Raw genomic sequence first — 26,270 nt, forward strand, 5'->3', positions numbered from 1 at the left:
AAACTAGAGGGAGATAGAAGAGTAATTATGGAATTAATTTGGGGTATATATAATTCTTTTAAATAATTTTGATGTGATAGAAATGTTTATCTAATTAGATAGTTCTTAAATGTAAAAATAAGTGTAAATTTCAAAAATAGCTAAAACTAGATGTGTAATCAGATTTCTTAGTTATAGTTTGCTCAATTACGATTCCTAGCTACATGTTATAAGGAAAAGAGATACGAGCGAGATTGGGAGAGGGAGAAGAGATGGTGAAAGTTTTGGGAGAGATATACAAATAATTTGTATATCTGATTGATAAGCGTATATATGACTAATAAATGTGCCACGAATACAATTGCTATAATTAATTGGGAAAATGGTCTGAAAAATACTTTAACTTTTGTCGAAATTGCTATTACGTTACCAAAATTTATGGAGGACCTTTTACCCCTCAACACTATTTAATAGTGTATTTTAAAGGTATATATGTGTCCACGTGGACACATTACTATTTAAAATGATGCAATATTTATGATGTCCACGTAGACACATATATACCTTTAAATTACACTATTAAATAGTACATGGGGTAAAAGGTCCTTTTCAAAGTTTGGTATCGTAACAACAATTTCGACCAAAGTTGAAGTATTTTTCAGACTCTTTTCCCTAATTAATTTAGATCATTAAATACAATTGTATGATTTGTATCAAAGCTATTATATTTTACATGTTGATGCAAAGCAAATGCATCAAGTATATTAACAAATACAATTTGTATATCTGATTAATAATTGTACACTTGACCGATTAATGTATCATGAATACAATTGATATTATTGATTTGTCTCAATGGATACAATTGTATCAAAGACTATTGTATTCAATTAGTTGATGCAAATCAATAGTATCAAGTATAGTAACAAATACAATTGTATCGTTATTGTAATTCGTAATAATTTGTATTTGTATTTATCAGTTGCTTTGTGTATTGTGTTCATGTATTATTATATATATATATATATATATATATATATATATTTGTTACCACTTGAATTTGTATAATTGGTTGTTACCATTTGCATTGATGATTTGTATTATATAAAGAAAGAGAGGAAAGAGATATCAATGAGAGATGAGAGACGTCAAAGAGAAGAGAGAGGCGAGACATAAGGCATTAAATAGCCATATTTATAAAAATAATGACTGCAAATGTTAATTGTTCCAAAATATAGTGGGTTGCGTCAAACTAGGCCTCATTAGAACTAACGTTGAGATTTCAGAAGATTGGATACACTATTACAACCCATACAAACCCACTTTGAAAAGGAACAAATTTAAGATTTAAAAATCATCTAACCCGATAGAGTACTAAATAGGTACAAATAACCATGCGGTGACGTTATGAAAGTATACTACTTTGTTGGTTGCTTCCGAACCCTTCTTTTGTTTATTCTTCTTATTTTTCCTTCAATGGTACTACTATTGAAGAAGGCATTACATAGGGATTTTGGGTCATTATGTAATTACTAGAAGTTAGAGGACTAGTGATCAAGAAGTTAGTTAGGGTAGTTACAATTTATTCTTTTCTTTCTGTTGTATATATACATGTACAGAATCTCTGAGTGTGCAAGAATACAATTCATAATTTGTTAATTCTCTGAGTTCTCTCTGCTTCTAGAACATTTCAAACTAATAAGAAGTGTTCATCAAGCTATCGTCTTCAAGATAGCTAACATGGTATCAGAGCTTGATTTACAGTGACTACTGTAGTGCTTCAAAGTATCTCGGTTAAATCATGGCAATTGTCGACAATGAACTGCTAGAAAAGCTGAGCCATACTCATCATATTTTCCTACATTCAATTGACAATTCTGGTGTTCTGCTCAGCTCAATCCAACTGACGTATCTGACAATTTCTCAGTATGGAGTCGAGCAATGAAGATTGCAATTTTAGGTCGAAATAAACTTGGATTCATCGATGGATCGTGCAAAAAAAGATCGTATGGTCCAAATTTGTCAAATCAATGGGAACGCTGCAATGCCATAGTACTTTCATGGATTATGAACTGTGTATCGAAGGAATTACTTGGAGGTATAGTTTACTCTACGAATGTTGCTGCTGTGAGGAAGGATCTGTGTGAACGATATGACAAAATCGATGGATCGCATATCTTTCAATTACACAAGGAGATTGCAACAATCAGTCAAGGTACCAGTTCAATCTCAACCTATTTTTCTAAGCTGCGTGAATTATTGTCACGCCCCGAGCCTACACCCTGGATGTGGCCGGCACTCGAGACCATTGCTGGCCCCAAGCGAACCCTTGGCCTGGCTTACTTAACTCAGCGGAAGACTTAACTCAACAACATAAGCTTAAGTAATAGTTTAAATGATAACATCTTAGCCAAAATGACAACTTATATCTCAAAACAAAGTATTTGCAAATACATAGATGAGAGACTCAAAACTAACTGTCTGACTGTCCATGAAGCCTCTATAATACTGATATGGATGTTGGGACAGACCCCACAACATCCTAATAAAGAAAACTAGGAAAGCGAAATAAAAAAGTCCTTTGAAATGCAAGGAGGCTCACCACTGACTCTGGAGTGCTCAACTGGATCAATGGCGCGTTGGATGCTGATCCTAGTTACCTGCGCCTGCATCATAATAAGATATAGGCCAAATGGCATCAGTACATTGAATGTACGAGTATGCGAGTTGGAATGCTAAACCACAACTTAAGCTTGAAATGAGTACAAAGGAACATTTACCTTGGCTCTGTTTTAACTCATGAATAACTGAACTCAATATAAAGCAATAAGACACATGCAATATATATAAAGCTTGTAAAACAGTGAAAACAACTTAGTTCGTTAAAGATAAGCAATAACAAACTCAACTTTACTTATATATAAAAGTAATATAACTTTAGTGGGAGATTCTTTAACCGACAACCACCACTATAAGCCCTAGTGATGATATAACGTTTTACCTCACGTTGCCCAAGGATCATCCTATATCTTGCCTTGATATAGGACCTTACTTAACTTAGTGGATCCACTAGCTTAACTTACGTGATCATCTAAACAGTATGACCCGTTAAATCCCATGTTGGCTACATGGTTCTTATGGAGATTTGAGTTAATATGAACTCGCATCCCCAATTCGGTGCTCAATACTACTCCCAAACTATACTTTAGCTCATATGTGTTTTAAACACCTCTTTTTTTAATTTGAGATAATTGCTCAAAGCTTAGCCCAAAGGCTCTTTTTGGAATCGATGTTCCCTTTTCTTTGCTAAAATGTGAAAACATTTATAAACTTCTTTGGGAATACATAATTCCCTAATAACTTTTGAGAAATGAACTCAACTCTTACTCTTTGCTTTACTTGAAGCTTGATCCTTAAAACGAAGTTAAAACGTTTAATAGAGACTCCTGAAAACTTTAAGAAACTTTGCTTTGACTTGCTTCTTAACTTCTAGACTTGACTCTTAACTTCTTTGACTTTGATCTTAACTTTCCTTGAATTGGATTATGGATTCAAGGCTCATGATCTCATGTTTATGGATGATTTCATGATGTTTAGATGTACCTTAGAGTGTTGGAATCAACTTAGAAACATAGGTACATTGCTAAGGAACATGTACTAAAAGGTGGGAGACGAATGGGGAGAACTGGCGTCCCTGGTGCTCTGAGAGGCGCGGGGCGCCATGCCCCAAACTTTAGAGAAGTTTGTGGGGCGCGCTGCCCCAAGGCCAAAACTTCAGAGGCTGCTTTGGGGCGCGTTGGCTGGCGCGGCGCCCCAGCCCCGTTGCCCAGGTTTTCGTGATTTTTCTTCTCCGTTTTCATCTCTAAACCCTCAAATATTCCCTAGTTCTTTCCCCAAACACTTGATCAATTGTACCCTCGATACACAACTAATCTAACTCGGAAAAACAGCCCGGAAACATGAATCAACCCTACCCCCAAGCATTAACAACTCAACCAACAAGAACTTAACGAATTTCAACAAAGTTCTTCAAGAACTCACTAACTTTTCATTCAATCGACAACCATTCTCTGAATAGAAATAATTTGAGAGTGTGGGTGAACTAACCCATCACGAAAAGATCTCACATACCTTAATAGGGATCACCCCCGATGAATTCCACTCGCAAGCTTAGATGATCTTGGTGAATTCTTGCCTTCTTCTCCCGTTCTTTCTTTCTTTCTCTCTTCTCCAAGCCCTAAGCGTATTCTAATTTTTCAAAACTGAATTAAGTTCTGTTTTTACCCCAATAAATCCCTAAAAACGAATTAGGAAATAAATTAGATAAAAGACTACTTTGCCCTTCCCTAAATCCGGATTGGGACTTTTCTCAATGCAACAACCCAACTTCTGAAAGGCATATCTCACTCATACGATGTCGAAATCGCTCAAACTCGGCGGCATTGGAAAGATATCTCCAAGGGCTTTCCAACTATATCAACAGCTTCTCCTAAATTATCCTGAGCTAGGAGTTATGGCCATTTGAATATGGCCAAAACTCACTTTCTTAACTTATACAAAATTTTCCAGATTTCCTTATTCTTTCCAAAATCATTATTTTCAGATTTTAAACTCTTTCTAGTTGTATCTAGGTGCGAGATTTACAATTATGGGTAGAGTATGAGAGTCTAGCTCTTGTTCCTAGCTGTGAATGTGTTAATTCGAGAGAATTTAGAGTGTTCATGCATAATCAGAAACTGCTTCAGTAGCTCATGGGACTTAATGACTCATATGAGCAAGCTAGAGGTCAGAGTCTTATGATGGTCCCATTGCCATCTCTGAACAAAACCTACTCTCTATTGATTGAAAGAGAGAGTCATCGTAACATCTCTCAAATATCCAGTAATTCCAGTTCTTCTGAGCTAAGTGCCTTATTCACTACTAGTCACATTTCAAATCCATTACGTAAGACAAAATCTAGTTCGAGTTATGATCCAAATACATTTTGTGACTACTGCAAAAGAACATGACACACACATGCTATTTATTATAAACTTCATGGCTATCCATCTGGTTATGAAAAGAAGAAGAAAGGAACTCCTAGCACATATCATGAGAGATAAAGATCCAATAATGAAATGAGTCCATATCCAGCTGCTCACAATGCAGTTAGTGAATATGATCAGCTTTCTAGGTACAATGATGAGTCTGAATATAGTAGATTTATGAATCAAAGGGCTCACAGCTATGACAAATGATCTAGACAATCAGATCATACTGAGTATCACAAAGGGATGAATGTCATACATGAGCAAAACAACCAAATTTTACACATGCTTGGTCAGTCCAATTTACAGGGCAGCACAGAAGGAGCCTTAACTTCAGGGTCTTCTAGTGCAAATCTAGCTAAAGATCACTATTCATCCACAGGTAATGCTACTGCACTTACCGTTAGCTCTGAACAGTCAAACTGGATTCTAGACTCCGGAGTAACAAATCATATGACACCTAATTCAGATTTACTTGATCATAAACAACCAATGTCTGCTGATAAACCTGGAAGTGTACAGTTACCAAATGGAGACACTATTTTCTTTACTCTTACATGTTCCTATAAAATGACATCACAAGACATTATCAATAATGTGCTTCTCATTCCTGACTTTAAATTCAATTTGATGTCAGTATTTAAAATTACTAAGGATCTACAATGTGCAGTGTGTTTCTTTCCTAGTGTGTTTCTTTCCTAATTTTGTTACTATTCAGGACTTCTACAGTAGGCAGGTGAAGGTGATTGCTAGAGAGCATGCAGGGCTCTATCTTTTACCTACTCACTCATTCTCTCAATTATATTCACATCTAGCTCAAGGTGATATTTCTCCATCAGAGTCACATTCCATTCTATGGCATCAAAGACTAGGACACACTTCTTCCACTATTCTAGCTAATGTTCTTGATCTTCCTATTAAACAATTCTACAAGGAGGTTCACAATTGCACTATCTGTCAACTTGCTAAACAACATAGATTACCTTTTCAGCATAACAATATTGTATCTACTTGTCCATTTTAGTTGATTCATATAGATGTTTGGGGTCCATTTTATACCCCTACATATGATGGGAATAGATTATTTGTAACCATAGTCGATGATTGTACTAGAATGATGTGGTTGTTTCTAATAAAGCTGAAGAGTGATGTTTGTTTTGTGTTGAAAAATTTCTTCACTTTAGTCAAGACTCAGTTTAATGCCTTGGGTAAAATCATTAGAACTGACAATGGTTCTGACTTTGCTAATACTGAGTGTCATAACTTATATACTAGCTTAGGCATTCTACATCAGAGAATATGTATTCATACACCACAACAAAATGGTATTGGGGAAAGAAAACATTGCCATATCCTTGAGGTTGCTAGGGCCATCAAGTTTCAAGGGCATATTCCCACCAGGTTCTGGGGTTATTCCATCCTTAATGTTTCTTATATCATCAACAGACTACCCAGACTACCCACACCTGTTCTACATGGCAAGTCTCCTCATGAAATGTTTCACAAAAGGAAACCTTCTCTTCATCATATGAAAGTTCTAGGTTGCCTTTGTTTTGCCAAGAATATGTACATTCAAAATAAATTCCAACTTAGGAGTGTTGTTGCTATTCACATGGGCTATAGTGATCAAATAAAGGGCAATTTGTTATACAATTTCAAAGACAGAAATTTCTTCCTTAGCAAAGATGTACTGTTTAGAGAATCCATATTTTCCTTTGTTGTATCACCTTCTACTGCCTGTCATCCATTTCCCCATACTGCTACACTTCCTGATCCTACACCTCTCATTAGTGATCCTGATAGTGTTGACATAGTTGTCTTGCCTACAGAGGAACCTACTTCATTCTCAGATAGTTCTACCATGAGAAGATCCCAGAAAAGCAGCAAAGCTCCCTTATGGTTGACTGACTATGTTGCCTCTGCACATTTCAACCATGTTAAGCCTTTGTATTATATTGACAAGTATATTGGCTATGAGCATTTGTCTCCTTCCTATTAGGCCTTCATATCTTCCTTTGGTTCTGAAGTTGAGCCTGCATATTTCAAGAAGCTTGTAAAGACCCAATGTGGGTTGAGGCAATGCAGGCCGAGAGCTCAGATTTAGAATCTCACCTGGCAGGTGGTTCCCTTACCTCCGCATAAGAAAGCCATTGGTTGTAAGTGGATCTTTAAAATCAAGTATCATGCCTCTGGGGAAATTGATAGATTCAAGGCACGACTGGTCGCAAAAGGTTTTAATCAGAGAGAGGGGCTGGATTACCAAGAATTTTTTTCCCCTGTTGTTAAGATGGTAACTGTCTAAAGTGTATTAGCACTAGCAGCTAAGGAACATTGGCACATTCACCAGATGGATCTGTCTAATGCCTTCTTCGAGGGTGATTTGTTTGATGAGGTCTATGTGAATCTTCCCATTGGCTTTCAACCTCCAAAGGGATTTACTGTGTAAGGGGAGAAACCTGTATGTAAGCTCACTAAATCCCTTTTATGGGTTGAAACAGGCCCCAATGCAATGAAATGTGAAGCTTACAGAAGCTTTTATCATAATGGGATTTGTGCAAAGTCATCTTGATTACTCTTTATTCATCAAGAAGATAAGCACATCTCTAGTGATACTGTTAGTATATGTTGATGATATGATGATTACAGGAAATGATTTCAATCTCATTCAACTGACCAAAAGAGTTCTACATGATACTTTCAAGATGAAAGATCTAGGTGATCTCATGTATTTTCTTAGGATTGAGTTTGCTAGATCCCAAGAAGGAATTGTGATTCATCAAAGGAAATATACTCTAGAAATTATCTCAGAGAGTAAATGTGCTACGAACTACCAGAGAGTATGATGAATTAAGTGGAACAAGAAAGGATGACAAGCTACTTACTAATCCAACATTGTATATGAGGTTGATTGGGAAACTATTGTATCTAAATGTCACTAGACCAGACATATCTTTTGCCACACAGACTTTGAGCCAGTTTCTACATCAACCTAAACAATCACATCTAAATGATGCTCTCAAGGTGGTGAGATACATTAAGAGTCAGACAGGGCTAGGTGTCCTACTGTCCAGTAAAAGCAGTAAACAATTGCAAGTCTATTGTGACTCGGACTGGGGAGCTTGCCTACACACAAGAAGATCAGTTACAGGTTTTATGGTCAAACTGGGAGGCTCACTGATATCTTGGAAATCTAAGAAGCAAGGAACTATTTCTAGAAGTTTAGATGAGCCTGAATACAAGAGTATGGCAAGTGCAGTAGTTGAAGTAGTGTGGCTGGTGAAACTATTCAAAGAACTTGGAGCAGAAGTACTCACACCAGTTATCATCTATAGTGACAGTAAATCTGCTATTCAAATAACTTCCAACCCAGTTCTACATGAAAGAACAAAAAAATATATTGAGTAGGATTGTCATTTCATAAGGGAGAAAATTCAGCGTGGATTCATTCAGACTGAGTATTTGAATACTAAAGAACAAGAGGCTGATATGCTGACTAAGGGTCTTAGAAAATCACAACATGAATATTTGCTATCCAAATTTGGAGTACTGAACTTGGTCATACCTTCAAACTTGAGGGGGAGTATTGAAGAAGACATTACATAGGAAGTTTGGGTCATTATGTAATTACTAGAAGTTAGAGGACTAGTGATCAAGAAGTTAGTTAGGGTAGTTACAATTTATTCTTTTCCTTCTGTTGTATATATACATGCACAAAATTTCTTAGTGTGCAAGAATACAATTCATAATTTGTTAATTCTCTAAGTTCTCTATCTGCTTCTAGAACATTTCAAACTAAGAAGAAGTGTTCATCAAGCTATCGTCTTCAAGATAGCTGACAACTACATTCAATTATATAATTTTTGTTGATGAGGTATGTGTTATGTGGTAAAATACAATATGTATTTTGTTGTAAAATACAGTTTTACAAATAAATCAAGTAGCAGAATTTTTTTTGTGGTGGATACGTAGTTCTTTCTTTTATTTTGATTAAAATTATTTATCTTTATACTTAGATAAGCAAAAAATAAACATGATATTGACATTTAATGGACATTAGCCTATTGGGGATATACATTAGGACCCACAAATCAAATACTCCCAAAATTTTTGTTTTTATTATAAAGTTCATTTCATATTTATTTATAGGCAAATAAGTCTGAAAAATACTCCAACTTTGGCCGAAATTGTTGTACAATACCAAACTTTATGGAGGACCTTTTACGCCCTGCACTATTTAATAGTGTATTTTAAAGATATATATGTGCCCATGTGGACACATTACTATTTATAATGATGCAATATTTATGATGTACACGTGGACACATATATACCTTTAAAATACACTATTAAATAGTGCAGGGGGTAAAAGTCATTTCCAAAGTTCGGTATTGTTACAACAATTTCAGTCAAAGTTCAAATATATTCAGACCTTTTTCTCTTATTTATAACTAGATGGAGGAGACCCGTGGCAAGCACGGGCCCAATAGTCAAATTAATATTGAAGCAACTATGGAGTTATTATGCTTGTAAAAATATTAATATTAATGAATCAAGGGTGACAACTTCTGCAGAAGATGGTTAATATCATATACTATTAAAAATATTCAGAATATGTACAACAAACACCATACGACTTGAACGATCTGCAAATACTAATTAATGTAATACACCCAAAAAAATATAGCAGATGTTTCAATTTTGATATATAAGATTACTATGTCATTGTTTATCATATGTAAAGGATGTCGGAATTCGCTTCTTAGTAGCTAATCTTCTGCATTCAAAAAATCATAGCATAGGGAGTTGTTGGGGGTTCCTGAGAAAATTGTGTCATGTTAGTAAATTCACAAAGTTGAGGTGGTTGATGATGGAAGTGAAACTGTTTGAAAAGTGACATATGACACCAAAATGTGGGATAAAACATTATCGGAAAGCTAAATAATGAAGGCATCCTAAAAAGTTAAATAACCGATTCATTTCATTCTCCCTATTGAGCGAACTTGTACCGACTAAGAATCCAAAAACTTCATTAAGCAAAAGTCACAAATCAAGTAAGGGAGTTCCTGCAATTAGACAGTTTAAAGTCTGTCAGAAACTAAAAATATAGCAATACATAGCAAAACAATTTAAATCTTAGAATTCCTCAAAACGGAAGAAAAAGTTCAAAACTTTATCCTCCAAACTGGCACCTTTTTAGCACAGAAACTGGAAATGAGCAAATGGTAACTTTAGAAAGAGCAAAATATGGTCAATTAACAGGCCAGCGACCCCAAAAATAAAGGAGGTAAACTTTAGAAAGACTGAAATTTTCTTTAAATTTACTCAAGCATTTACTCTTCCAACTTCATCAACATTGATGAGAACAAATTCAATTAATCAGGGTATAGAGACACGATCAAATAAATCTTGATATGATGTTATATTTCAGAGAATTCATTTACAAAACGATCAAATAAGTCTTGATACATCGATAGGTGGAGGAGGGGGAAAAAAAGCTAATCACCCACAATGAGCAGAACTTTAAGGTAAATTTATATGCTCATTTGGTATCAAATAGTAAGAAAGTCATGAAATCGATAAAAGTGATAGATTCTTCATTGATGATCGGAATGTTCAGATGATCATCTCTGTAATTAGTATAATAGAGGTCTATCATTCTTGGAATCAAGTTAGGTGTTTGAGAGTATAGATGCTCCATAACACTTTGTTTGGATCATTGTTATCCATTGTTTCATAATGTATTGTATTGTATGGTATAAATACAATGTTTGGCTAGACTGTATTGTTTGTTGTTGTTTAATAATATTTTTATTGTTTGGTTTGACTGTATCGTATTGTATTGTAATTTATAAATTTACTAAAATATCTTTAATTATTCTAGGGTAGGAGGTTTGACTAGAATTAAATAATATAAGGTAAAAGGTAAAATAATATTATAAAATATTATGTAAAGATGTAATTGGAAAAAGAAATTAAGTAACAATGAAAACACACCAAATTGGTTGTTCCATAAAATGAGGGTTTTCATTGTTACGTAACAACGAAATTTAACAATACAATACAATACATTTTAAGTAACAATCAAAATAAACATTGTAGGTATAGTAATGATACAATACAATACAATACATTACAATACGTAACAATGGTCCAAACAGAGTGTAAGTGTATTGGATTGTTGGTATGGTAATAAATCATAATTCATTTCCATAAAAAGAAAAGACATTTGAATGCTTTATAACTTTACAAACACACACAGATTGTTAGAACTAAAATAATCTAATCTAGATTCTTGATTCTCCATACTTTTATTCCTATAAAGGAATTTAATTACATCACTAACCCAACTCAGAATCATCAAAATCCAACACAATTAAAAAAAATTGAAATCCCAGATGAATCATAACTTTGAAGGGAAAAAAATGTATTGACAAAGTAAACTAATTGGGTTGTAAATGCTTTCAATAGTATCAAATATTTGGATTATATTTATGTATGTCTTTTGGTTGGAAGTTGTGTTGCTTTATGGTGATTTTCATAGGATTGATGATGTTTATATAATGTAATTTTTGTAGTTTGAATAGCTTACAAGAAAGTTTATTCCAAAAATAAATGTGAAAGTCAGATGTAGACCGACCTTTTACACATTTTTTGTTGGTGTGGGTGGTTCAAATTTTGGCCTCCCACTTGAAGAACCAACTGCTGTAGTTGTTGCCATCACCTCTACCTCACTTATTCCCAAAGGGCTGATCTTTTTGGAATTCCTTTCAGTAGTGCTGGGCGGAAGAGTATTCCTTTTCCACGTAGGAAAGAATGGACAAAGTTGTATGTGTGTTAATTATTTGGGATGCCCCAAGATGACTTCCTTAGCTGAATTTGAAATAGTTTGTTTGACAAAATCTCATGGACATGATTAACAGACAATGATTGCCTCTGTAAATATAAAGAGTCACGAGAAACTCTTTAGAAATAAGCATATATGCTAAACTGTTTCTGATCAAGATATATGGTGTTGCGACAATAGACGTGTATAAGTAGCCATCGGAAATGAGAGATCACCTTAGCGCAAGTTATGCCAAATATGTCTTCCGTCGTCATGGAGAGTAATTTTTGTCCCAATTTAGCAGAGATAGATGTTGTGGCTGTAGCAGTTCCATCAATAAGATCAATTTGAAAGATACACCTGAAATCATGGCAAGTTTAATATTTGTGTATAATATATGTTATATTTTGTACAAACTATAATTTACAAGTCAAAAGTATAGTACCAAGGCACTAATATTGTTTTTCGATTGCATTTTGGGCATTCAAAATCCTTTCTATCCTTTGTGCGCTTCTTGTGTTTGCAGCGTGAGCATTCAAGCACACAAAACACTTGCAATTCATTTGATATTGTCATTTCTGCCTTAACATAGAAGAGTCCCATATGTCGAAAAATATCACATACATAATACATGTTAAATTACTCATGAATAAATATAATTTGTTTTTTTATTCAGCCAAAGCTAAACAACCAGAAAATTAATAAGTATACTCTCAAATGATCAACTTGAAGTATGACTTACAGAAGATGGTGATGAAATTTATGTAATAGAGATAACTTGTCTGCCGGTATGAGTCACTACCATAGAAGGGGTAGATGAGCTTGTTGAGGTTTTTTCTGACGCACGACTTAACAACATTGTTTTGTTTCCTTTTACCCTATGGTTACACCTAATAATATGTTTAGTAGGTTCTTTAAATACAAATTAAAGCTAGAGAATAATGATGAAATGTGAGTACCAGTTGATAAGTTCTACTATCTGTGGGTAAGTAGGATCCACACGTATTGTGGAGTTGAACCTAGTCTGCAGTGACAACCCTGTATAACACATATCTTGTATAATGTTTTGTTATTTTCTAAAATTATGTTGGTAAAAAGTTCAGCGCGTCTGTACCTTGATAAGTAGATATTCATATACGTACTCCTTCCAAGGATTACAAAAGTGTTGCATCTGTTTTCATTTTAGCTTCAATTTCATTTCCTTCTATTTCTCCAAAATCCTCCAATAGAGTGAGGAGAAACTAATTTTTCATTAGAGCGTGAGGAGAGAAGATTAAGTACCACGATAATTGATGATCCGATCAAACAAACAAAAAAATGTTTACTTATTCAAAATCTTTTCATAAAATGAGAAAATATAGGTGAAATGTTATAGTTACTGATTGTCACAAATGGTAATTTCTCGACACTTATGATGACTCCGACCTGCATATTTTTTAGGACCATAACGAAGAACGATTGCCAGTATATATGCTTATATAATACATAATGAAATGTTATAAGTGTGTGTATTAGTAAACATGCATATTTTAGCATGATAATAGCAATTAGGATTAATATACCAATTTCAACAGTATAATCAACGATCATATGAGAAATGCGGTCAAAGGTTGTGATATTTAGCTTGGTTGGTGGTGAAAGTGGTTTCTCAAGTTCGTTAGATGGTTTGACATGTTCAATTACTATTTCTTTGTCAAGAACCCAGTAAAATTTATGTATTGACTTGCCGTATGAAGTTGGCGAGATTTTAATTCTTGCGGTAGAAATGAGATAGGTATCCATGAATGTAAGCTTATTTGCATACTATTCAATTTCGTCGGCATACATAACTGCCTTAATGTAGCAATTTTGAAAGTAAGAGTTATAGAAAGCTGAGATTATACTACTCAACAATGCAAATAAAGTCTAACTCTATGCACTTATAAACAGGAAAACCGAGAAAAAATGTTCAGCAGAGGTAAAAAGAAAAAGAAGAATATTCATGAGATAAAATATAATGAGCTCACCTCTTCATTTTCCAAAATCAAATTTTGGAATCTATATTTCTTGTCATGACTTTCTCACGGGCATTCGATTTCCACAATTTAAACTTTGCAAATCCAATCTCGTGTGTCTAATGTTATTCGATCGATGTTCAATCTTAGTACCATGTCTGTACGAAATATATTTAACCAAATAATAGTATCTGCAAGATAACATCACTATTGAGTCAAAGTTCTTTCTTTTTTGTGGTTGCATGAATATGGGCGATTAAATTAGGAACATGCAAGGACATAATTACCCTCCACATACTCAAAAATCAGAAAATGTAATGAAAACATAATCTGAATACTTCGAATCAAATTAGGAACATGCAAGAATATAATTATCCCTAACATACTGAAACATTAAAAAATATAATAAATACCCCCAAATCTGTCTGCTGAGTAATAAAATTGGAATGTAAAGTGAAAATAACAACTCTAATTTTGTCCCATTTTGATTTTCTCCTTTGGTGACAACCAAAATCTGCAATTGGAATGTAAAGTGAAAATAACAACTCTAATTTTGTCCCATTTTGATTTTCTCCTTTGGTGACAACCAAAATCTGCAAGAAAAATTGAAAATGGAAAGAGGAAAAACAGGAAAAGGGGAAAAAATACCAGAGATAGGGAGCAAAAGTTTTTTTTGCATGGAAGCATAATAAATTTATGCTCTACGAGTAATAAATATATATAATACAAAGAAGACACGCCATAGTATAAGTACATGTGTCTTCTTCAAACTTGATGAGGGGTTTTGATAGCCAATGAAATTGTGCCAAAAAAGAGAAAAAAATATTACATTTCATAGTAAAATTTGAACCGGCTTTGGTCTAATTATTTAGTGATGTGTCTTCTGAAAATTTGATGGGTTTTGATAGCGAATGATATTGTACCAAAAAGGAGAAAAAGTTATTACATTTGACAGTACAATTTGAACAGCCTTTGGTCCAAGTTTTTTTTGAACTCCATAATTACATAGCTTATGATTTTCAGACGTTATTCACAAAACAATTTGAACAACCTTTGATCCAAGTTTTTTTTGAACTCCATAATTACATAACTTATGATTTTCAGATGTTATTCACAGTACAATTTGAACAACTTTTGGTCCAAGTGCTTGTTTATCCTTTAGAAGTTCCCTAAAATTAATGGTAAAATTACATAATTGTCCTTGTTAGTCATTTAAAAGTGCCATTTCTAAATAATAGTAATTTATAATTTTGGAAGCAAAGAGTTAGTATCTTATTATATAATATGTAAAATATTTTTTCAAGTTAATAAAATATTAGTGATTTGTTGCAGGATATGTTTGTTCTTATTACCGAAAATATATTAATAGATAGTAAGTTATAAATAGATTAGTTCAAAATTTTTAAAATATCAAACAAAGTTCTATTACCTTTTCACTAAACATATAATATTATCACTAGAATTAATAATATATTTTATCTAAGTAATTTGTGTTGATTTTCTATTTGAATTAAGTATGTGTATTTTTTGATTGAAGAGGGTAACTTTTGCGGTTGGTGTAGCCGTGTAGGTAACTTTTTATTTAACAGAGAGATAAAATATATTTTTAATATAAAGAGGGAGTGATATTATAATAGATTAGCTGAGAATTAGTAAGTCAACATATATAATAGAGTAAATTTTAGGTTTAGCAAACATAAAAATCATATTTGTATGTTATAGCTATAGTTTGCATAATTGCGTTTCACAACAAATTTTATGTTTGCTATGGCTATTAATATGTATATTTGGGTATACATATACGAATATGGCTATTAATATGTATATTTCAGTATGCATATACGCATGACTATTAATACGTATATTTCGATATACGTATATGACTATGACTATTTATATGTATATTTCGGTATACGTATACAAATCAATTGTATAATTTGTATTTGTATAAAGCGAGAAAGAGAGAAAGAAAAAAGAAAATTGGGCAGTGAAATATCTGTATTTGTATAATTATAAGTGTATAAGACGAAAATATATGTATTTGTATTTGTATATACAATTTTTCTCTCGTTTTATACAAACAGAAAACACAATTTATACATTTGTGTTTGTATAAAGTGAGAGGGGCGATGTGAGCGAGATTCGCTGGGCAGAGAGGCGAGTGGCAAACAATTTGCTACAAATTAAAATTAAATGAAACCGGGGTATAACATTTAATTTAAATTAATAATTTGTTATTTCATTCAATTTTTTCTTATAAAGCTGTGAATGGTAATTGTTCAAAATTAAAGTGGGCCGCATCAAACAAAGCCTCATCAGAACTAGTCCAACGTTGAGGTTTATCTATCCCAGCCCATCCCACTTTGAAAGAATATGAAATTAGGGTTTAAGAGTTAGGTTGGGTTACTATAAATAACCTTATGGTGGTATAACGAAAGTATATTAATTTGTGCTGTTTTCTTCGCCGGCCGCCGCATCTATTTGGTGCTTCTTTTTATTGATTTCAATTTTTGTTTGAAGCTTTTTGTTCATTGACATCAGGTGATGAGAAAAAAACTGCAACAATATGATGGTAAATTCCATGATTCGTAGTATTTAAGTCTCTGATGATTTCTTTATATATCTGTAACAGAATTCGATTTTGGTGTTAGTTAATTTCTGGAGTTTTGGTTATAGTATTTGGGAGATATGATGAACGAAATTGGTCCGTGTTTCTGATTGAACAGTGACAGATAACACCTTTCTTTTTTACTCTACTGATCTCTCATTATTATTGAGTATTATTTTATATTTTTATGTTTTATTGCCAGATTTGTGAAAAATAGCTCAGTGATTGTATGCCTTTTGGCAATATACGCTATACCGATCTAAAGCATGAGTAGATAATTTTTTTTGAAGTATGAGAGCTATTTGCATTTTCCTATTTGAAACTGTTTTAATGTGAATTTTTTGAAAATTATTTGTGTCTTCTGCTGTGATGAATTCATGAAAATTTCACATGTCAGACTTCAGAGAGAAATCTATGAGAAGATATTCATGTATCTGAGCAAAATTTACACTTTTATAGTTTTACATCACATTATACCATTGATTGTTTGCAACTTATGTGTTTACATGATTTAAATTTTTGCTAATGGTTATGAATCACAGAAATTCCTTTGCTAAGTTTTGGATGTTGTTAATTATGGCTTCACACAAGAGTCTGCAGCAGGTGCCTTTTAATGGTAACCCGTCTGCCGCATGAAGCCTAAACAAATCCAAGATGAAGATCCATTAGAGTTAATTGTACTCTCTTGACACAATATCTTGGATATATTTATATATATACACTGTTTTCAATGGCATATCTCAGACAACGGGTATTTTCTTCTTATTTCTATGAGAAACTACCTTTTGCACGGTGCCTAGATAACGCTACTTATCACGATTGGAGGATGTTAATTTTTATCCCCAGCATTCCTTCAAATTAATAGTAGTCAAATTATTTTAAGCATTGATGAGATAGCGAACATGTAAGGAGATCTATTTTAAGCTTGGATCAGCTTGGATCTTCAATGAAATTTTCTTGTTACGCTTGGCTTCTGAGCTTTCTTCTCTTGAACTTGAACTTACTTTTTGAAAAACCTGATTAAAAAAGCAGGGATCTATTGCCATTCTTTGTGAATGGGTCTCTCGTAAATGTCAGGGATATCAAGAATTGCATTGTTATTGGGTGAACCACTTGACTTAATTTATGATGGAATGGTTCAGTAAACGATGATACATATTATTTATTGTCAATTTTGTATTAGATGTGTACTGATTTAGTCAGTTAACAATTTTCAAAGAACCTGAAATACTTGTACCATTTTACTGGATGATAAAATCGAAATCAGATGATGAGAAAGAAACTGCAACAATATGATGGTAAATTCCATGATTCGTAAAGTATTTAAGTCTCTGATGATTACTTTATATATGTAATGTAATAGAATTTGGATTTGGCGTTAGATTAATTTCTGGTAATTTGATGTTTTGCTTGTAGTATTTGGGAGATGTGATGAATGAAATTGGTCCGTGTTTCTGATTGAACAGTGACAGATAACACCTCTTTGTTTTACTCTTCTGATCTCTCACATTTTTCTATTACATTTTTTAGTCTTTTTTTTAGATTTGTGAGTTCAATGATGACATGCCTTGCACTAATATATCATGTGACTAATATGATTATTTTACTGTATTGCTATACGATTTATTGAAATTGTTTTTAATGTGATTGTGTTATTTGGATATTCTGCAGTGAAGAATTCATGAAAATTTCACATGTCAGACTTCAGAGAGAAATCTATGAGAATACATTCATATATCCTGAGCAGAATTCACGTTTTATCTGAATTTTGCTACTTTTTTCCAAAATAATTATTCATCCAATTTAGTTACGATCCTGAAAAATAACCAGTGCATAGAATTATGGAAAAATTATAGAAATTCCAAGTTTATTTATTATCATTATTTTCTGTAGGTTTTACAAATTTTCAAAATTCTCATTTTTGTGCATTAAATTAATGTACCTCGTGTATCAGATTAATGTATTAGTGTTTATATTATTGTATTTCGCACATCAGATTAGTGTATCATGTATAAAATGTACATCAGATTAGTGTATTATGTATAAAATGTAATGTATCTTATTTAATGATTAATGTATTTCGCGCATTAAATAAATGTATTAATGCTTATATTATTGTTGATAGATTTTTGTTATTATAAACTTTGAAGGGATAAATTATAATTTTATTTTAAAAGTGTGATTTATGTAATTTGCTTATAAATTCTATGTTTTTAAAACTATCACAATTAATCATATGTTTATATTACTTAGCAAGATAGAAAAGTTGTGACATGATTCATGTCTTGTGCAACAAGTCAATTGGATATTTGCAGCAAATAATTAGTATTCATGACATTGGAGTAACAATCGTCATTCTATATATTATGAAGTAGAAGAAACACACGACTTTATTATCCTAAGTTGATTGTTCATCATTTTTATCATTAATCGTATCATCACTTTTATATTCACTAATATTTCATTATTACTTTGGTGATCATGTAAAAAATTATGTAATATTCTAACAATTATTATAGAGTTTGTTTTTATAAAAGATGAAAGTTTGGTATAGAGTTTGAATTTTTAAAAGCTTCCAAATAATGAGTTTTGATTTAAATATAGTTTTTTTCTTATATTTGGAAATTTGGGTTATATATCAAAAATATTTGTCAAATAATGATAAATTATACGGACAAACATTATTTGCCTAATTTTTCTTCAAATTTTACTTGAAAAATCTATGGCCAAATGGATCCTAAGAGTTCTCAACAATTCAACAGACCAGATTTATAACCTAACAATTTTAACTAAGGTTAATAATACTCTTTCTAACTTGCTCTTGTTCTTCCAAAGTGTGATTATTAAATTAACATGAGTTGTGGTCACTGATGATTATTACTTTATTTATTACTTTATCTTTAATTAGAGATTTTGAGTTTAAGTTGAATACGGAGAAAATACCGTTTGTGCAGCCATGCGTAGAAGTTGCACTCTAGCCACATGTTGATTATATAGAATGAAAAGCAAATGAGTACTAAATTCAAATTCCCAAAATTAATGTTGTTTGTATACACTTTTAAAAAAGAAATATAACTTAGCATATATACACCTCGATTTTAATTTTTTGCTTGTTACTAATAATCACATATTTCTTAACTATTTATCTACTATTATTTTTTATTATTGGTTCATTTTGACAAATTAAGAAAGAATAATTTATTTTTTACTATTTTGAAAAATGCAAAACTTTTTTAAAATTTTAAATTTTCAATTCATCCATTCATAACAAAAATAGGGTAAAATGACAAACTCATGTTAATTATTTTTTTAATAAATGTGTTAATTCAAAAGTGGATAAATAATTAGAGACAATAGGGAGTAATAACAAGTTATAGCAAAAGAACTATACATAGACATGTTGTTACCAGAAACATGGATTGATTTTTGAGTTACTAATAAAATAAAAAGCTCCCAGAAATTAGAATGATATGTATACAACTCATTTGTTTATATGGGCTCAGTAAAATTACAAGAGAATGCTTTTGTAATATGGGCGAAATTTGTTGGTGCAGGTAGAGCTTTTTTGTGAGTCTCCATAATTTCAATTTCCCATAGAGTTGCTTTTTTCCTATGAGGAACATCATGGGTAACAATGTTCCTCCATGGTGGTATTCCTCCAAAGGGTCTCAGAAAATGCCCGTATCGCGTTTTTAGACGAATTTGATATAACGATCCATCTTGTTCAGCCTCCCATTCTGTTGCGGAACATAGCTTCTTAGGCAACGTCTGCATGACCTTTCTTGATCCCGTTACCTGATGAGACATAATATAAATAGGAATGTTGTCGTGAGATATCTGATCTAATTTCCAGTTTCCACTACAACAAAAGCACAGGGGAATCCTCGTAGCTAAGTTGGGTGACTATCTGGACTCCTGACTCCCCACATTGTACTTCTCTTACCCCCAATTTGGAAAAATGTGATGAAAATGATGATTGAGAAATTACCTTAGGAAGTAATGGAACATTTGAAGCTGTCAAGTACTTTCCATGACAACTTTTAAGGCGCAAGTATTGTTGGTCATCCAAAAATTCAACGGCCCAAAGTGCATTTACAGTTGAGCCATCACGTTTTTGGCGTATAGATTTCTCATCATTGCTTGCTGTGAGGTATTTGCCATTGTGCGTTTTCAGACGAATAGTTTTCGCGTTCTCCAAGTACTCCATATGCTAATTAATTCCAAGCCTCAAATTCAAAATCGCTCAGATTAATTACAAATTTGAAGGCAATGTTACTAATTTAATTAGGAAAAAAATAAACTCTTATATACAATCTATGATGATTATGACTAATGACATTCAAAAGACCCTTTTGTATACATGCATGAGAGAATTGATCTTTAGAGGATTGAAAGATGTGCACATATATTTGAAAGGGTCTTTTGAAATTATTAATGGGAGAAGCCAAAGTCTAAAGTGAAGCTAATTCAAATGATATTTGCAAAATACCATTTTGTTCTTGTTATGAGATGTAACCTCTTTTGTTTTACCAGTCTTTCATTGTTTGGCCAAGATACATTGTTGGAGAACATTTCGGAAGTGCGGTAAGATATATGTGGGGGAGAATTTCGATCTAAGTTGTATATTTTAGTTCAGAGAAAATGTTATAAAATTGCCCCTTAATTATAAGAGTAGGTTTAAAATGGTCTTTTAACTATTCACTTATCGAATTTAATTCATTAATTATTTAAAAAACTTATCAAGTTTGATCTCTTAACTACACTTACTGATTTTGAATATTCGAAGGACTAAATTTGGTAAGTGAGTAATTAAGGGACCGTTTTAAATCTACTCCTATAGTTAAGGGACTATTTATGACATTTTCTCTTTTAGTTTGCATAGTAAGGACAAGACATTTGAATTTCGACGTGCTATAAAATATTTTTTATATTATACACATTTGATTTAAATTTAAATTTCTTTTATGTGCTTTTTTAAATGTCTAGTAGGTAGATAGATAAGTTAATCATTAAAAAAATATTACTTCTATTAATCACACACTTTCAACTCAATAAGTTGTAAAATCTAAGGTGTTTTCTAATTAAAGCTGAGAGTGTATATAATTTAAGGACATGATATACTCCTCCTTCTGTTCCTAATTACTTGTCCACTTTTAAATTGACAAATTTATTAAGAAAACAATGATTGACATAGCGAGTATTTTAACCTTATTTAATAATGAAGAATTAAAAATTCAAGAATTTTAAGAAGTTCTATCTTTTTAAAATTAATCAATTGAGGATACAATATGTAAAAATAATTTATCCTTTCTTGATTTGTCAAAATGGACAAATAAAAAAAAATTAGACAAATAATTATGAACAAAAAATATTTCATATGATTAACTTAACTATACTCAATGATAATAGCTAAATACAAGAATTGCACCGATACTTAACCTAATACCTTACGACATGTACACAGTCATACAACACTATCCATGTTTCCAAAGACACCTGTCGTTCAAGAAAATTCGCAACACTTGAAAACATGCAAAAGAAATTTCCAAAATCTTAAAATGTCTTTATATAACCCTTTTTAATGTGTTTAGTTGCCTAATTAAAACGAATTATTGTAAAAATATCTAAACGAAAATTACTCACAAGTTCATGACCGGATGTGCCTTGTCAAACTGGCCGACAATTTCACATGAGAATCAGGAAAAATAGAGTATCAACATGTGCTGATTAATTAAGCATCCCAAACGCCAAATTAATGAAACTCCACTTATAATATGTCCACCGACGCGACACCTCGCTACATCTGTTCCGTAATAATTGTCATGTTTTATTTTTCAAAAAATATTGATCCTTTTTAAAGTAAATTTATTTAAAATTTTAATATTTAAAAAATATAAGAAAAATATTATATATAAACTGCAATTTTTTTTTAAAAAAAATATAAATATAGGAAAGGAAAACATCCATCAAAGTTATAAGTAATTTGTCTCATAAAAAGTAATATGTGACAAATCATGAAACGAAAAGAGTAATTACTTGAGTTAGGGGACTGATCAACAGGAAACAAAGTAAGTAAAAGAACAATATAATACATTGATTTAGAAACAAATTTAAAAATTGAATTTTATGAGTTTGCATTCATAATTCTACTACTTTCATCAAACTTAATGTACTGAGTTTATGATCTAATATTTATATATATTTTATAAATTTATTGACACATATATAATCTAAGCCGAAACATGTTCAAAGCTTACTCATCGGATAAAACACTTCATAATTGGCCTAAGGCTTGTCAATGAATAAGATTTTGATATGAAAAATGAGATAAATTAAATTATCTCATAAATTAAGATATTTCATGGGATTGATTATCTATCATATATATATATATATATGAAATAATTATCTCATCATTATATTACAAATATGAAATAAATAATGTTAAAATTAATTAATATTCAAATCAAATTCAAGATAAAATAATTTTAGTTTTTTTAATTTAGAAACTATATATTACTATCTCTATTATCTATCCTACCACATGACCCCTGAGAGCCCCAGAGTGGGGCACGCTGGATTCTTGAAAAATTATACTAATGTTTCATAAGAGTTGATTTTTTAATTCATCTATCACATAAGATGCCTTCACCTAATACAAATACTTTGATTTTGTGGTCAGTCTGGGACCAAACAAATGACACAAGTCACGATCATTTGTTACATAAGAACTATAAATTAGTAAAAAAATGCTTTCATGTTGAACAAATATCTAGGGATTGTTACATTACGTTACGTATCTTAATAACAATTGATCTAATTTTTTTCATGCACATTGATAAATGAAACAGATGTATATACATATGTCGATTGTATCTGATTAATTAAAAATGTTAACAAATTACTTGTTTAATTTGTAATCACATAATAGGAAAATTACGCTTTTTATGGCTTATTTCAGTCAGATCCATATAAAAGTCCCACTTATTAAAACGAGCAAGTCATAAATCAAATGCAAACGTGATGCAAATTCAATTCATTAAGGATATAACTTTTGATCGGAGGATATGGAGGTCGAGAATTAAGGTAGAAAAATATTAGTAGGTAGTCGGACGTATTATATTGGTTTCCCATTCTTGGAGTACTAGTTTTATTCCTTTTTTTTTCTTCGTATTTTTTTATTTTTATTACTAGTTGTTGTTTCATTAGTCTCGATTATTCTACTATCTTATTGTTGTTTTTTTTTGTTGCTAGTTCTCTTTTTTACATCTTCCTTTGAGTTGAGGGTCTAACTTCGCTACCCTCTTAAGATAGAACTAAGATATGCATACACTCTATCCTTCTCAGACTTGTGAAATTACACTGAATTTGCTATTATTATTATTATTGTCATCGTTATTTCTTTCAATAAATCTATTCAATGTAGTTAGGTAAGTAAACTTGTAGTCATATCGGAGAAAAATAAATTGACATGAAAAGTAAAAATATATAGAAAAATCCATGTGATTTGCATAAAAAAAAAAAAAAAAAAAAACTTATTAAGCTTTGATCGACAAAATTAGATATTATCATTAGTACATGCCAGTAAGTACTCCATGAAATTAGCTGGGACACAATATATATCAAAAAAAGGACGTTGAGGTCAAAGATTTCACACAGACAACATATTACCTACCTGCCCGTTACACAATTACGACATCTTACATACATTAATAATAGCTGTTTCACAAACACACACTCTTCCTTTTTTCCTCAATTCAATAAGATCATTGGTGTTTAATTTTTGAAAATTGTACATCAAATTTTCAATTCTTCAATTCTAAATGGAATTTTTCCAGAAAGCGAAATCCGTTAGGCTAAAGAGCAACCATGACAAATTCTTACACGCTGATCCTGATCAAGAATGCGTATACCAAGATCGCAGTGGATCTACAAGGACCGTTAAATGGACTGTCGAATTCCCTGAAGGATTGGACAATGTGATCCGTTTAAAAAGTATTTATGGAAAATATCTAACGGCTTTAGACGATCAACGTCTGTTCGGGGTAACGGGTCAGAAAGTTGTTCAAAGTTTGCCTAGTAAATTGGATTCATCAGTTGAATGGGAACCTATAAAAGAGGGATCTGTGGTGAAGCTGAAAACTAGATATGGGAATTTTTTAAGGGCGAATAGTGGATTACCTCCTTGGAGGAATTCAGTTACACATGATATACCTCATAGACATCAAGATTGGATCTTATGGTCAGTTGATACTGTTGAGGTACTGCCTGAATTGCCTGATGAAAGCGTTTCGCAATCAGAATCAGTGGGTGATGATGATTTGAGCTTATCTTTTCGTCTTACATCTGCTAAATTTTCCAGGACTCAGGTTTGTGTTCGCTCTATTGATGCTACATTTTGATGCTAAATGGAATTTGGTTCGCGAACAAAATTATGATGATGATGATGATATTATATTGTTCTTATGATTTATTTGGTTCATTAGATCAAAACTAATCTGAAACAAGTGCTTAATTAGTTTAAACTAAGATAAATTTGGATAACCTTTTGCTTCTAATTTTAACCTTTACCTTTTTAAGAAAAGGGTTTTGGCAAAACTGCAACTTTGTCATTTACTTACACAAACCTTTAAGAAAGCCTTTGTTATTAGGGTGTATTCAACTAAACTAACCTTGTTAAGGATACTTTGAAACTCTAAATTTGACTAATGATACTTTATATAGTTATTTAATACTCCCTTTGTACCTAATTATTTGTCTACTTTTTCTTTTTTAGTTGTTCCTAATTACTTGTTTATTCTGACAAATCAAGAAATGACAATCTTTTTTTACCTATTATACTCTCAATTAATTACTTTGAAAATGGTAGAACTTTTTGAAAATCTTAAGTTTTTAATTCATCAACTTCATAATTAATAGGGGTAAAATGGTAAACTCATTATGTCAATCATTGTTTTTTTAATAGGGATAAGGGTGTGAAAAATACCTTAACTTTGGTCAGATTTGCTGTTGCGATACTAAACTTTTATAAGGACCTATTACCTCCCTAGACTATTTAATACCGTATTTTTTACCCCCTGAACTATTTAATAGTGTATTTTAAAGGTATATATGTGCCCACGTGGACACATTACTATTTATAATTTTACATTATTTTTTATGTCCACGTGAGCAAATATATATGTTTAAAATACGGTATTAAATAGTCTAGGCAGGTAATAGATCCTCATGAAAGTTTAGTATCGCAACAACAAATTCGATTAAAGTTGAGATATTTTTCAGACCCTTATCCCTTTTTAATACGTGTGTCAATTCAAAGTGGACAAGTAATCAGGGACAAAGGGAGTACTAGAGGTAGAAAGGAAAAAATATTAATAAAACTCTCTTAATTTTCTAAATTTGACAAGCGACTGAAACACCTACTTTGGTATTGGAGCCAAGTAATATAAACAGATGGAGTACTTGTTCCAAGGAATTAATATCTCAAATGGTGACTCAACTTTCAATAATTCTCTTAGAAAGTCACTCAACTTAGAGTAGTTTACTTGGAAAGTCACTCAACTTTGTTTTATAACTCAAAAACCACTTAATTATAAGTGTTTCATTAAGAAAATCACTCAACTATTGATATTTTACGTAGAAAGTCACTCAACTAATTTAAATGTTTTTAAATTAAATTTTGTTAAAATACAATTTTTGTTTTAAACTTATTTTAAAAAATTAATAAGATGCTCATTTTAATTATTTTATTAAATTTTTTTAAATATATTTTTTGTTTTAAACTATTTTTTTAAAAAAAAATAATATGATTGCTACAGTTTTTTTTTTTTTTGTTTTTT

At 31.7% G+C, this 26,270-nt stretch overlaps 4 protein-coding genes, 7 non-coding genes and 1 pseudogene across 11 annotated transcripts in view; 10 read left to right on the forward strand and 2 right to left on the reverse strand.

Annotated features, from left to right (window-relative positions):
- Positions 1 to 26,270, forward strand: part of LOC125848021 (pectate lyase-like) — a 159,425-nt gene that overhangs the window by 75,209 nt on the left and 57,946 nt on the right. The gene's annotated exons all lie outside the window — the stretch shown is intronic.
- Positions 7,071 to 8,411, forward strand: LOC125847321 (uncharacterized mitochondrial protein AtMg00810-like). The gene is made up of 3 exons (XM_049526966.1): positions 7,071 to 7,125; positions 7,319 to 7,448; positions 7,841 to 8,411. The coding sequence occupies exons 1-3, from the start codon at positions 7,071 to 7,073 to the stop codon at positions 8,409 to 8,411; spliced, it is 756 nt and encodes a 251-aa protein (XP_049382923.1).
- LOC125848007 (uncharacterized) lies at positions 11,647 to 13,979 on the reverse strand (annotated as a pseudogene).
- LOC125849618 (small nucleolar RNA Z199) lies at positions 16,358 to 16,435 on the forward strand. Its single transcript, XR_007444694.1, has one exon. It is a non-coding gene; the product is annotated as a small nucleolar RNA Z199 (small nucleolar RNA).
- Positions 16,647 to 16,731, forward strand: LOC125849620 (small nucleolar RNA U54). The gene has a single exon (XR_007444696.1). It is a non-coding gene; the product is annotated as a small nucleolar RNA U54 (small nucleolar RNA).
- Positions 16,790 to 16,876, forward strand: LOC125849624 (small nucleolar RNA R64/Z200 family). The gene has a single exon (XR_007444699.1). It is a non-coding gene; the product is annotated as a small nucleolar RNA R64/Z200 family (small nucleolar RNA).
- Positions 17,311 to 17,413, forward strand: LOC125849609 (small nucleolar RNA R24). The gene has a single exon (XR_007444685.1). It is a non-coding gene; the product is annotated as a small nucleolar RNA R24 (small nucleolar RNA).
- LOC125849574 (small nucleolar RNA snoR74) lies at positions 17,454 to 17,590 on the forward strand. Its single transcript, XR_007444654.1, has one exon. It is a non-coding gene; the product is annotated as a small nucleolar RNA snoR74 (small nucleolar RNA).
- On the forward strand, positions 17,692 to 17,771 carry LOC125849617 (small nucleolar RNA Z199). The gene has a single exon (XR_007444693.1). It is a non-coding gene; the product is annotated as a small nucleolar RNA Z199 (small nucleolar RNA).
- Positions 18,094 to 18,181, forward strand: LOC125849623 (small nucleolar RNA R64/Z200 family). Its single transcript, XR_007444698.1, has one exon. It is a non-coding gene; the product is annotated as a small nucleolar RNA R64/Z200 family (small nucleolar RNA).
- LOC125848015 (uncharacterized) lies at positions 19,906 to 20,904 on the reverse strand. The gene is made up of 2 exons (XM_049527788.1): positions 20,420 to 20,904; positions 19,906 to 20,226 (listed from the first exon to the last, which is right to left on the reverse strand). The coding sequence occupies exons 1-2, from the start codon at positions 20,636 to 20,638 to the stop codon at positions 19,921 to 19,923; spliced, it is 525 nt and encodes a 174-aa protein (XP_049383745.1). The 5' UTR covers positions 20,639 to 20,904; the 3' UTR covers positions 19,906 to 19,920.
- The window catches only part of LOC125848011 (uncharacterized), a 4,992-nt gene continuing 2,933 nt past the window's right edge, over positions 24,212 to 26,270 (forward strand). The window contains exon 1 of the mRNA XM_049527782.1: positions 24,212 to 24,800. Within this exon, the coding sequence (XP_049383739.1) occupies positions 24,255 to 24,800 (546 nt within the window). The 5' untranslated portion in view covers positions 24,212 to 24,254. The remainder of the gene's footprint in view (positions 24,801 to 26,270) is intronic.

Source organism: Solanum stenotomum, chromosome 12 (assembly GCF_019186545.1).
Source record: "Solanum stenotomum isolate F172 chromosome 12, ASM1918654v1, whole genome shotgun sequence".
NCBI classification, from domain to species: domain Eukaryota; kingdom Viridiplantae; phylum Streptophyta; class Magnoliopsida; order Solanales; family Solanaceae; genus Solanum; species Solanum stenotomum.